This window comes from Loxodonta africana, chromosome 4 (genome assembly GCF_030014295.1).
Source record: "Loxodonta africana isolate mLoxAfr1 chromosome 4, mLoxAfr1.hap2, whole genome shotgun sequence".
In the NCBI taxonomy this organism is placed as follows: domain Eukaryota; kingdom Metazoa; phylum Chordata; class Mammalia; order Proboscidea; family Elephantidae; genus Loxodonta; species Loxodonta africana.
The window spans coordinates 11,064,312-11,077,552 of NC_087345.1; the positions used below are offsets into that span (position 1 = coordinate 11,064,312).

Below are 13,241 nucleotides of genomic sequence, written 5' to 3' on the forward strand. Positions count from 1 at the left end.
TGTTACAGCAGCACAAGGTGACTAAGACACCAAGTTACCTCAGTCAGAGACGCTCTCCCTCCCCTGCAAAACTGCAGGCATTTTCCAAATCTTGTCAATTCAACATTTTAAATCTCTCTCAAATATGTCCCCTCCTTCCTGCCCTCGAGGAGCCCCTGAGCGGCTAAGCACTCAGCTGCTAACGGAAAGGTCGGTGGTTCAACCCACCAGTCACTGCAGAAGAAAGATGTGGCAGTCTGCTTCCATAAAGATTACAGCCTTGGAAATCCTACGGGGCAATTCTATTTTTCTATAGGGTTGCTATGAGTTGGAATCAACTTGATGCTGATGGGTTTGTTGGTTTGTTTGTTTGTTTTCTGCCCTTGCCATCATCCTGTCTGGCAAGATTTCCACAGCTCCCTAATGGGCCTATCTGCCTCCAGCTCACTCTCCCAGCCAATCTGCCCTTCACACAGCGCCAGGGCTGACACACAAAGCTGATCCTGCCTCTCTCTGCTAAAAACAAGTCAGTGGCTCCCCCACAGCCTTCAGGACAAAGTTCACACTCCTCAGAACCCATGAAGCCTTTCACCATCTGCATTTCTCCAACTTTCTGATTGTTCAGCCTCCCCTCCCACCACGTACTCGCTGGCATTCTGTGCTCCAACCACGCAACACAACTCACAGTTCTCAGAAAGAGCTGGGTTCTCTCTCGCCTCTGTGGTTTTGCACTTGCAGACTCCTCTGCTCCTTACAGGGAAAACTCTTCTTCAGCCTTCAAAACCCAGCTTAGTAGCCACATCCTCCAGGAAGCCTTCCTTGACGACCCCCTTCCCCGGGAGTTAGTAAATTTCTCATACATACTTCTCTTGCTGTAGTTACAGTTGTGTACTTCATCTGATTACATATCTATCTGCCCCTCCAGGTACTGAGCTCTTTTGATTCAGAAGCTTTATCTGCTTTGTCTTTGTATTCTTCGTGCCAGACCCAGTGCTGGCTTAGAGCAAGTGCTTGACAAGCCTCTTTAAAGACCCAGAGGGTGGTGACATGATGCTCAACACGTATGCAGCGCTTTCTTCCCCACTATCTCCTTCGACATTGGCCGAGGAAGGCAGGCAGGGCAGGAGGGATGTGAAAATAACCAGCTCTCTCCAGAGAACCTGCATGAGCTGAGCACAATGCCAGGCAGCAGCAGGGGATGTTCATCTGGACTTTAGTCGTCTGTGATTCTCAGTGCCTGGTACACAGATATGCTTGGTGAATTCAGTTGTGTTTCCCAGAACTAAAGGAACGTGCCCACGGGCATACAACTTAAATGAAAACAGTTTTATAAGACTGACCATGTGCCAGCCCCAACCTCAAGTTGCTCCCAGTCAGGCCCACTGGGATGCCCTGGCATATGGAAAAATCCTGCCTCCATGGGCACCAGCCTGTTTTTTAGGCTCAGCCATCTGGGCCAGCCCTCCTGCTTTAAAGCCTGCTGAGGACATGATCTGCTGTGTTGCTCTCAATATCACATCTGAGGCATGTGTTTTCAATATTTAGAACCAGAAAACTTGCCTCTCATGAATAGTCTATCACTCCCTTATATAACATAACAAGAATGATATGCCCCCTTTGTGTTTCCCCTTTCATTTAGACTGCTGGAAAGCTCAGTAAAAGTAACAACATTAAATTAAGAGTTATATTTCCTTCTTACCCCCATATACGTGGATCCTTCAGCTGAAACCTTCTTGGTTCCTTTAGGGGAAGGGCAGGTGTAAATAAACACTTATGTAATAAGCTCTGGGAAGACAAGGAGATCAAACATGCAATCAAAATGCATTGATAATTACTAGTGATTGGAATGTGAAAGTTGGAAACAACGAAGAAGGATTGGTAGTTGGAAAATATGGCCTCTGGAATAGAAATGACACCAGAGAACACATGATAGAATTTTACAAGACCAATGACTTCTTCACTGTAAATACCTTTTCTCAACAACATAAATGATGACTATATACATGGACCTCGCCAGATGGAATACACAGGAATCAAATCAACTTTATCTGTGGAAAGAGACAATGGAGAAGCTCAATATCATCTGTCAGAACAAGGCCAAGCTGCCTGAGGGACCAAATTACTGGGCTGAGGGCTGTAGGCACCATCATCTTGGGGAATATCTAGCTCGACTGGCATAACATAATTTATAAAAACTATGTTCTACATTCTACTTTTGTGAGTAGTGTCTGGGGTCTTAAAAGCCTGTGAGTTGCCATCTAGGATACTCCACTAGTCTCTCCCCTTCAGGAGCAAGGAAGAATGAAGAAAACTAAAGATACAAGGGAAAGATTAGTCCAAAGGACTAATGGGCCACATCCACTATGGCCTACACCAGACTGAGTCCAGTACAACGAGATGGTGCCTGGCTACCACCACTGACTTCTCTGATGAATCACAACAGAGGGTCCCGGACGGAGCTGGAGAAAAATGTAAAACAAAATTCTAACTCGAAAAGAAAGACCAGACTTGCTGGCCTGACAGAGACTGGAGAAGCCCTGAGAGTATGGCCTACCAACACCCTTTCAGCTCAGTGATGAGGTCACTCCTGAGGTTCTCCCTTCAAGTAAAGACTGAACAAGCCCATGGAACAGAACAAGTTAAAAGGGCGCACCAGCCCTGAGGCAGGGACTGGAAGGCAGGAGGGAACAGGAAAGCTGGTAATGGGGAACCCAAGGTTGAGAAGGAAGAGCGTCGACATGTCATGGGGTTGTTAACCAGTGTCATGGAGCAATGTCTGTACTAACTGTTTGATAAGAAACTAGTTTGTTCTGTAAAACTTCAAATAAAGTACAAGGAAAAAAAAAAAGAATAGATTTGACAAATTGAGCACTATGGACTGAAAACCAGTGGCGTTGTGGAATGACATCATATATGAGGAAAGCAGAAGGTCATTAAAAAGGCAGGAAAGAAAGAAAAGACCAAAATAGATGTCAGAAGAGACTCTGAAACTTGCTCTTGAACATAAAGTAGCTAAAGCAAAAGGAAGAAATGATGAAGTAAAAGAGCTGAACAGAAGATTTCAAAGGGAAGCTCAAGAAGACAAAGTAAAGTATTATAAAGAAATGTGCAAAGACCTGGAGTTAGAAAGCCAAAACAGAAGAACACACTCGGCATTTCTCAAGCTGAAAGAACGGAGGAAAAAATTCAAGCCTCGAGTTCCAATATTGAAGGATTCCACAGGGAAAATACTGAACGACGCAGGAAGCATCAAAAGAAAATGGAAGGGATAAACAGAGTCACTGTACCAGAAAGAATGGGTCGACGTTCAGCCATTTCAAGAGATAGCATATGACCGAGAACCAATGATACTGAAGAAAGAGGTCCAATATGCACTGAAGGCACTGGTGAAAAACAAGGCTTCAGGAACTGACAGAATACCCAACTGAGATGTTTCAACAAACGGGTGCAGCACTGGAAGTGCTCACTCTTCTATGTCAAGAAATTTGGAAGAGAGCTACCTGGCCAACTGACTGGAAGAGATGCATATTTGTGCCCATTCCAAAGAAAGGTGATCCAACAGAATGCAGAAATTATCAAGCAATATCATTAATATCACACAAAAGTAAAATTTTGTTGAAAATCATTCAAAAGCAGTTGCAGCAGTACATCGACAGGGAGTTGCCAGAAGTTGAAGCTGGATTCAGAAGAGGACGTGGAATAAGGAATATCATTACTGATGTCAGATAGATCTTGGCTGAAAGCAGAGAACACCAGAAAGATGTTTACCTATGGTTTATTGACTATGCAACGGCATTCGACTGTGTGGACCATAACAAATTAGGGATAACATTGTGAAGAATGGGAATTCCAGAACACTTAATTGTGCTCATGAGGAACCTGTACATAGACCAAAAGGCAGTCGTTTGAACAGAACAAAGGGATACTGCATGGTTTAAAATCAGGAGAGGTGCATATTAGGGTTGTATCCTTTCACTATATTTATTCAATCTGTATGCTAAGCAAATAATCCAAGAAGCTGGGCTATATGAAGAAGAACACAGCATCATGATTGGAGGAAGACTCATCGACAACCTGTGATATGCAGATGACACAACCTTGCTTGCTGAAAGTGAAGAGGACTTGAAGCACTTCCTGATGAAGACCAAAGACTGCACCTTCAGTATGCATTACACCTCAATGTGAGGAAAACAAAAATCCTCATAACTGGACCAATGAGCAACATCATGACATATGGAGAAAATATTGAAATTGTCAAGGATTTCATTTTACTTGGATCCACAACCAACACCCATGGAAACAGCAGTCAAGAAATCAAACAAAGTATAGATTTGGGAAAATCTGCTGCAAAAGACCTCTTTGAAGTGTTGAAAAGCAAAATGTCACTTTGAGGACTTAGGTGCACCTGACCCAAGCCATGGTATTTTCAATCGCATCATGCATGAGAAAACTGCACAATGAATAAGGAAGACTGAAGAATTGACGCCTTTGAATTACGGTGTTGGCGAAGAATATTGAATATACCATGGACTGCCAGAAGAATGAACAAGTCTGTCTTGAAAGAAGTACAACCAGAGTGCTCCTTAGAAGCAAGGATGGCGAGACTTCTTCTCATGTATTTTGGACATGTTATCAGGAGGGACCAGTTCCTAGAGAAGGACATCATGCTTGGTAAAGTAGAGTGTCAGTAAAAAAGAGGAAGACCCTCGGTGAGATGGATTGACACAGTGGCTGCAACAGTGGGCTCTAGCATAACAACGATTGTGAGGATGTCACAGGACCAGGCAGTGTTTCATTCTGTTGTACATGGTGTTGCTTTGAGTCATAAACAACTCAATGGCACCTAACAACAACAAAAAGACAAGGAGAAAAGATCCAAGTTTGAGAGCAAAAGGCTTGGGCAAATCCTTTACTATCTCTGAGCCTCAGGCTCCTCGTCCTGCAGTCTGGATGGAGGCCTTGCTGCAGCCCTTGGACGGAGGCAGCTCTCCTGTGAGGAAGACAGACCACCGCTGAGCCCTTGAGCTGGGCCAAGGACAACACCTTCCCTGCCGAAGCCATGAGTTGGTAACCATGAAAGGTTCACACTTCAGGCTGAGTGACCAGAATTTCTGATTTTTAAAGGGAAGCCAGAAAAGGAGATGTTAATGTGAAATTTCCTGACTTTCAGTGTTGGCTACTAATTCACTTTTCTTTAAAACATGGTGACAGACAAATCAAACTTGGGTACAGGCCAGATCTAGCCTGAGACATTCCCTGGCTCAGCCAGTCAAGTCCCAATCCACCTCTAACAGGGTTTTGTTTGGTGTGGAGGAACAGGGGGTGGGGGCGATTTATGTAATTTCTTCTGAAGCCCACCTTCTTCCCACAACATCCATGTATTCCCAAGACAGCTGGCCTGAGCCTGGGTCATGTTGACTGGTCAAGTGGGCCCTGTTCCCCAGCTGGGCATACATAGGACTCTGCCCCCAGCGTCAGGTGAATGGCTTCAAAATGGGCACTTGTTCTAAGATGAGCCAGTGAATCTTTTCCCTGAGACGTTTGGACTTGAAGCCAGAGAAAGGGACAGGTAACTCTCTCTCCAGTGGCTGGGGCTGTGAGCTATCAAACTTGCCAGCTGTTGACCCCTGCTATGTTTTCCAAGATGGGAGCTCAGGGAGAATGAAGTGGGTGCCCAGAGGCAGAAATGTAAAAAATTTGAAAAATGGCCAAAGAAAGAATCCTAAGGGGGTCTGAGCGCCTGGTTCTAGTTGTCTTGAGCCCCTGCCCCTTCCTAGTCCTAAAAGGCCAGAAACCTCAGTTCCCTCATAAAAAAATTCCCTTTCTTGCCTAAGCTAGTTGAATTGGCTTTCCGTGTCTTGCAGCCAGCAGTCCTAACTAGTGCACGTGGCTTCTGCTAGCTGGCCCTCTCCAGTCCCGCCTCTGACCCAGGCTGGGAAGCGGTTTTCTGATAAACAGGGCAGCACTAAGGTTCAAGTCCTGGCCTCCCTCCCAGCTCTCACCCCGCATCTCCCACCCCACTCACTTAGATCTGCATTAAGCCTCCTCCCTCTCTGCGGCTCCACTTTTAAAAGGAAAAAAAAAAAAAAAGTCAGAAGAAAATGAACTGGTGAAACACAGAGCATCATAGTGCCTAACGGGAGGAGTTCATTCCCTCTGGGAAGGGAACTCAGAACACGCTGGGGTCCAGTACTGCGTGAGAGACGGAGGCCGTGTGGGGCTAGCGAGCCCAGTGAGTGGTACTGCCCCCCTTCTTGCATCGGGTGAGGTAAAAGGCATCCAAAGGGCTCCCCGCCCTCCCATGGTTTTTAGAAAACCCACCCACCTCTGCTCCATCAGCCCTGCCCTGGCAGCCCACACTCAGAACCCCAGTTCACTGGCTTACCACCCTCTGGGGTTCCTGTTCACCCTCTCCCTCACTCAGACTTCTAGTCCCAGACCCACTTGGGAATAACCTCCTGGGTGCCTCTGGGTGGGTCACTTCTCCTCTCCTCTAGAAAGCAGTGTTCTCAATACCTCTCCCGTTTTTGCCCACCCAGCCCCTTCCCCTTCTTTTGGTGACAGCCACAAGCACTCTCAGTCCACGTGACCGGTAGAGCTGACTCCGCCCCCGGCTCTAGGGGCGGGCACAAGAGCTGCCTGGCCAATCAAGTATGCCATCTCCTGAGCCCGTGCGCCTGGAGGGCCAATGCGAGTCCACTCCCTGAGCCTTACTAGAACTAGGCGGGGACGTTCTTTCTCCTGAAATCACAGGCTGTGTAAGGCTGGGGGTGTCGGGTCACTTTACCGCCACGCGGAGATCGTCCACCTGAGAATGAAGCCCACACAAAGGAAAGCAGTGCGGAGACAGACAGCGAGTCTTGGTGACATACCTGAGCTTTTGGGTTCAGCCGAGCCCCGGTCTGGAACCTGGGCCTTTTTATGTAATCTGTTCGTGGCGCAGTGGTTGAGCGCTCCGCTGCTAGCCTAAAGGTCGGCAGTGCCAACCCACAAGCCGCTCAGCTAGAGAAAGATGTGGCAGTCTGCTTCCATAGAGATTACCGCCTTGGAAACCTTATGGAACAGTTCTACTGTGTCCTATAGGGTTGCTGTGAGTTGGAATCGTCTCAGTGGCAATGGCTTTTCAGTTTGGTCCCTGTCACTTGTACCTGGAAGTGTCCTAGGTGATAATTGAGGGGAAGACGATTCCTGCCTGGCAGCCACCTAGTGTGATAGAGGAGTGTGTCAAAATCTCCAAGCTCTGCTGTATAAGAGGTTAGGGTTGTGAAACTCCGAGAGCAGGGCCAGGCCTAGGGTGGGGGGGAGGGGGGGAGGGAAGGGCACAACATTTAAGGAGGCGCTCAGGTGTGACCCTGAGAGCAGGTGTTTCCTCAAATGGTGCACCACAGACATCTCTATGGCCTCACCCTAGTCCTGCTTCTGCGAAACAGCTCAAAGAATTCTGGGTTTGCCCCGATAGAGGAAGAGCAGCCCAGCCCCTCGAGGTAAGAGAAGGTACCTTGTCTACTCCCTGGTTCCCAAGAGGGAGCATATGCAGGAAAGAGCCCCTGTCTGGGGTCTGGAGATCTGATCCAAATCTCAGCCCTTGGCTATAGCTTCAGGCAAGTCCCACTAAAACAGGATGGTAGCTGTCTGCCCTTCTTTCAAGGAGGTAGACATTTTACATGGGCACATGGCCACCCAGCTAAAGCTATGTCCCAGCCTCCCTTGCAACTAGGAGTGGTCATATGTATTGGCCCATGGGATGTAAGGGGAGTAATGGGTGCAGCCATCAGGGAGTTTCACTTAAGGGAGAGAACAGAGCCTTCCACCCTCCTCCCTGCCGCTCAGGATTGGATGAGCCATCTCAGATGCTCCCAACCAGGGCAACATCCCAGACATGGCAAGCAACAAGAGAGGCACAGCCTGGGTCCCTGAACACCGCCCTGGGGCAACACAGCCAAACCAGCTCTGGACACCCTCCCTATGGTCTGTACCATGAGAAAGAAAGAAAACTCTATTTGGTATAAGGCCCTGTTGTTAGGTGTCCCTGTGTCTGAGTTTATATCCTAACTGATACTCTACCCCAGGGGTTCCAGTTAACATTTTTGATTGTCACCACATGGGCTGGGGGAGTGCTATTGGTTTCTCGTGGGTAGAGACCAGGAATGCTGCTAAACATCCTACAGTGCACAGGACAGCCCCCCACAACAAAGAACTGTCTGATCTAATGTGTCAGTAGTGCCACTATTGAGAAACCCTGCCCACCGTCCCTGAGATTTAGTGTTCCCATTTCTAAAATGGGGATATTGAACTATCATGTTTTTTATGAGGACCCAGTGGGATGACAGACATGATCCTACTTTCAGGAAAGGAGACCATGCTGCAAAGAGAGTGGTGAAGTCTTTATTACTGTGAAAAAACTAGGATGGAAACTCCAGAGGAGGAGGGCGAGGCAGGTTGCCAATTTACTTCCAAAATGAGGCAACAGAGGCTCCAGGAAGGAAGAGGGACCCAGGGTGTTTTGGGGCCTGGTGGGGGCCCTGGCTCAGAGAGGGCTGGGCTCCTGGAAGTGCACTACAGAACAGGGTGGGGGCAGGGGCTCCTGCCTGCCGCCTCATCCTTGGGGCCGGGGCAAGGGTAGGGAAGTCTAGCTGAGAAAGGAGTGGGGAGATAGTCCCCACACCACCCACAAAGCCCACATCACCCATCCCCACCACCTCCTGACCTGCCTGGGACCCCAGTCTTTCTCACACACAGCTCTTCACCTCCCTATCCATACTCACTTCCTTCAGATGCAAATATACACACACCTCACCTTCCCATATGGGCTTGCCCTTCTGCACACCCCCAGCCACACCCACCTCACCCATTCTAAACCTTACCCCAGAGAGTTAGAGCTGGGCTGAACCGAGCAGATGTCCCGTGAAACGGGGCCCTTTCCTTAGGGCCAGCTTTGAGACCCATGCCACAGGGAACTGCAGGGTTGGGCAGGGCACACTCAGTGCCACTGGGCAGAGTAGTTGAGTTTAACCTGGGACTCAGGACTGTGGGGAAACTGGAGGCCCGAGCCTAGAACAGGCAGGGGCAAGCAGGAGCTCTAGACGGCACAAAGGCACTGGGGGCGGGTGGGAATGTCCCCAGAGCAGGAGAGGGTGGGCGGGATGGACACGGAGAGCCTGCCCCGGGCCTCCAGAAGAAATAACACCAGGTGCTCCATCTCTCCACAGCCAGGGCTCTCCTGGTGCACCCCGGGCTCCCCAAGCTGGGCTGCAGAGGAATCCCCGGAGGACCAGAGGGCAGTCTTCTCTGCTCGGAGGGTCTCCAGGCTGGGCAGGAACGGGGAGGGCGCCACAGGCCCGCTCAGACCTCGGGGCCACCGAAGGCCAAGTTGTCGCGCACCATCAGAGTCTTGCGGAAGTCGCGGTCCACCAGGGGGCGCTGCATGCGCCACTTGTGCGCCTCCTGCAGGCCCGGCTCGAAGTAGTAGATGCAGGCGCCGAAGCCCACGAGGATGAGGACTGAGATGACCAGGTAGACAGGTACGAACCAGTCCAGGAAGTGCGGCATTGCGGCAAGGCTGCCGAGACACGGGCGTGAGGGTCGGAGAAGCGCCCCTTGTCCCGCCCAAGGGAAGCCCCCAGGCAACCCGAGCCAGGAGGCCCAAGCGTCCCTTTACAGACAGGGAGACAGAGACTCAGGAGGGTGGCCGTCAGTGCCTGGTCAACCCAGGCCTCCTGACACCAGGCTCCTCACCCAGGCCGACTCACCCTCTAAGAAGGAGGCGTATAGCCGCTGAGAACCGGCTCTGTGTCTGGTTCAGTCCTTTTCCAGCATGTGTGTCCTTGAGCCAGCTGCCTAACCTCTCTGGTGCTCAGCTTTCTCCTGTGGAAGGCGAAACTAATAGAGCCTCCTCACAGGTGCTAGTGAGGACTCAGTGAGGTTACAAATCCTTGGATGCAGCCGTGCAGAGCGCTCAGGAGGTCTGGTTGAAAGAGGCCCCCACCTCCCCCCACCCCCCCCCACCCTGCCCCCAGCCACGGGGCTGGCCCTCACTGCGCTGTTGCAGCAGCGGCTGCTCTTCAGGCCCCACCTCCCACAGATGGGTGGGGGGCGCCCAGCCGCCTGCACTCACTGACCATCCCTGGGGCACCTGGTTGATATCAGCAGGGTCAGCATAGGCACCCGCGCTTTCCTGGTTAAGAGCATGGACACTAAAGCCAGGCTGACTGGGTTGAGTCTTGTTTCCACTACTTACTAGCCAAAAAACTTGGGCCAGATACTCAGGACCTCGGTTTCCACATCTGTAAAATGGGAATAACAATAGTAGCAAGGACATAGGGCTGCTGTGACTGTTGAATGAGTTAATTTATGTGAAATGCTTAGAAACAGTGCCTAGCACATACTAAGTGATTCACAGTAAGTTTGCTTTTCTCCAAGACTCAGTTTCCTCAGCAGGGATAGAAATAGGACCTTCTCCCAAAGATCACTGTGAATGATTTTTAAGTTGCGGTGAAAATATAAATAACAAAACACCTGACATCTCAACAGTATCTACATGTACAATTCAGGGTCACTGTGAATTTTTAACGAGATAGTGTCTAAAGAGCATTTAGTACCATGCCTGGCACAGAATAAGCACTTAATAAATATTAGCTGGTGTTATTGAGGAGCCTTGGTGGTGTAACAGTGGTAGGCTGTTAACTGAAAGGTTAGAGGTTCGAACCCACCCAGAGGCTCCTCAGGAGAAAGACCTGATAATCTGCTCCAGTAAGGATTAAAAAAAAAAAAAAAAAACCTAGAAAACCCTATGGTACCATTCTGCTCTGCCACATGGGGTCGCCATGAGGCAAAATCCACTTGACAGCACCCAATAACAACAACATTGTTATTTCCAGTGAACCGGAGATGGAGAAAGCAGGAAATTGGAAGGTAGCCAGTGTAAGATGCTTCACAAACATGCCATACACCCAGACTCTGTAGAATGGCCCAATGGCTCCCACATCTGCCTCCTGCCAACCTCCCGGCCTCATCTCCCACCCTACAGGCCATCCTATGGAACTGCTTGTCCATCACCTGCACACACTGGCCTTTGCAGGTGCCTTCTTTTTGCCCAGAACGCCCTTTGTCTTCTTGTTCACTTGGCAAGCTCCTATTCATACTTCAAAACTCAGATCAGAGATTATCTCCTCCAGGAATGGGATATAGTGGGGCTCATTTAATGCATTCTCAAACCCTCCCTGAGGTGAGATGCCCCACTTCTGTCTGCCCCACAGGGAGAGCACTGTTTGAGGGGCTTTCAGGAACTTTACAATGGGCATATAGGGTAGGTGTTACTGTCCACATTTTACAGATGAAGAAACTGAGGCTCAGACAAGCTCACTAACTTGCTCTGGGTTACCCAGCCAGAAAGAGGTGGGGCTGGACCCCAAGCCAGGTGTTGTCCTGAGACCTGAGTCCTCAGGGTGGGGAAAGATACCTGAGCAGGGTGAAGTGAGCGGAGGCCCACCAGGGAGGAAGCAGATGCATGGACAGGTGGCCTCAGTGGAGGCTGAAGAGAAGTCCCACTGCTCTGACCTCTGTCTCCAACCTGCAGTTCCTGTTGGCCCACTACTTCCAGGTGGGTCTGTCGAGGTGACCTGCAACCCTGGGGAGGAAGAGATGCTGCTTCCTGGGCTGCATCCTTCCCCGAGCCCCTCCCTGCCCCCAGGTCACTGGCTGCTCCAAGTCCAGACAGCCTCTCAAGGTTGCCCCACTCAAGGAGGAGTAAAATGGAGCATGCGCTAATTGCCCAAAGTCAGGGCTTTAGCAGCTAGCAGGATGGGAACAGGACCCACTACCCTCCAACCCTCTGCTTTTCTGGAGAGCCAGAGAGAGAATTTAGAATTGCCAAGTCCCAGGCAGGAAGGCTGCTCTAGCCCAGTTTGACTGAGGCCAAGGGGATTTGGACCCCCTCCCCTAGCCCCAGCCAAGACCCAGACTCCTTTCGGCTTAAACATGATGATGCAGGGAGCAGAACCATTTCAGTTGCAATATTGTGGGTCTGCAGAGCTGAGTTTAGGGTCCCCCAACATCTCCAGCCCCGTGAGCAAAATCTCAGACATTCTGGGGCAGACTGAGGCTCCCCAGACCTTTGCCTGGCTTCTCGGGAGACTGGCAGAGGTGGAGAAGCCAGACACCCCCCTGGCCTTCTTGGTGACCTTGGGCCACTCCTCACCCTCTCTGGGCCTCAGGTCCCCAGTGCATAGTGATGGAGAGTGGGGGGTTTACAGATGATCTATGAGGAATTTTCCAGCCCCATCTCAGCCACGGTGCTGACCCGGGCAGTGTGAGGGCTGCAGAGCCCCTATTCCTGCCTCCCAAGCCATCAGCACCCCTCTATGCCCCCCGAGTGCCCGCAGACCCACCTCACACCCTGCAGATGCCTGTTCCGGGGGCTCTGCGCTGAGCACACCACCTCGGCCTGAGCAGCTCAGCGTCGGCCCGTGGACTCAGTCACAGCTGCTGTCCCCAGAGACACTGCCATCTGCTGCTGCCCAGGGGGCTGGAGGCAGAGATAGGGCGAGGCCAGTGCCCTCCACAGGAGATGAAGCTTCCCAGGCCCGGGGGCTCTGACCGGGCCAGAAGGGGGCAGTCCTGGATAGGCTCTGCACCCTGGTACCTCTCCTTGTCCATGGAGACCCTTCCTCTGTCCCCCACCCTCAGGATGCAGGAGGCGGGACCTGTCTCAGCCAATCAGTAGCCTGGCAGAGCAAGGGCTTCATCCTCCGTTGCCCTGGCAACCAGCCTTCTCTTCTGGATCCCTCTCACTGTGCACGTGGTACAGCAGATGACCGGGAGGGCAGGGTTGGGGGATGCAGGGAGGGATGGGAGCCACCCAGTGGGCCACTGGGGTGCAAGGCTGGTGGGTTGAGGGGGGTGGACCCCAGCTCAGGCAGCTGGGAGGCTTTGGAGATTTGCAGTTTGGGGATAGAGAGAGGTGGCGTCCCAGGCAAGTGGGTGGGGACACAGAGGCAGGGACTAGTAGATCCAATGAGGGGCTTACGTTACAGAGGGGAGAAGCGAGCCTGAGAGTCTGGACACATCGTTCCGCCGCATTTACTATGTGCCAGACACTGTTTCAGCGTGTTGTTTTCACACAGCAAGAGACAGTAACGGCAGGGCAAAGCCCTAGCCCAGGCTTCAGGGGTCCGGCCTGAGAGAGTCGAGGCCCTCCCGCCCTGGGCACCTCCACGCGCCAGGCACAGCCCACACATTATTCAGGCCTCGTGGGTGGGTGGGTG

At 51.0% G+C, this 13,241-nt stretch overlaps 1 protein-coding gene across 1 annotated transcript; it reads right to left on the reverse strand.

Annotated features, from left to right (window-relative positions):
- Window positions 1-9,271: 9,271 nt before the first annotated feature.
- Window positions 9,272-9,528, reverse strand: SMIM45 (small integral membrane protein 45). Its single transcript, XM_064285215.1, has one exon. The coding sequence runs from the start codon at window positions 9,526-9,528 to the stop codon at window positions 9,322-9,324; it is 207 nt and encodes a 68-aa protein (XP_064141285.1). The 3' UTR covers window positions 9,272-9,321.
- Between the last annotated feature and the right edge of the window lie 3,713 nt (window positions 9,529-13,241).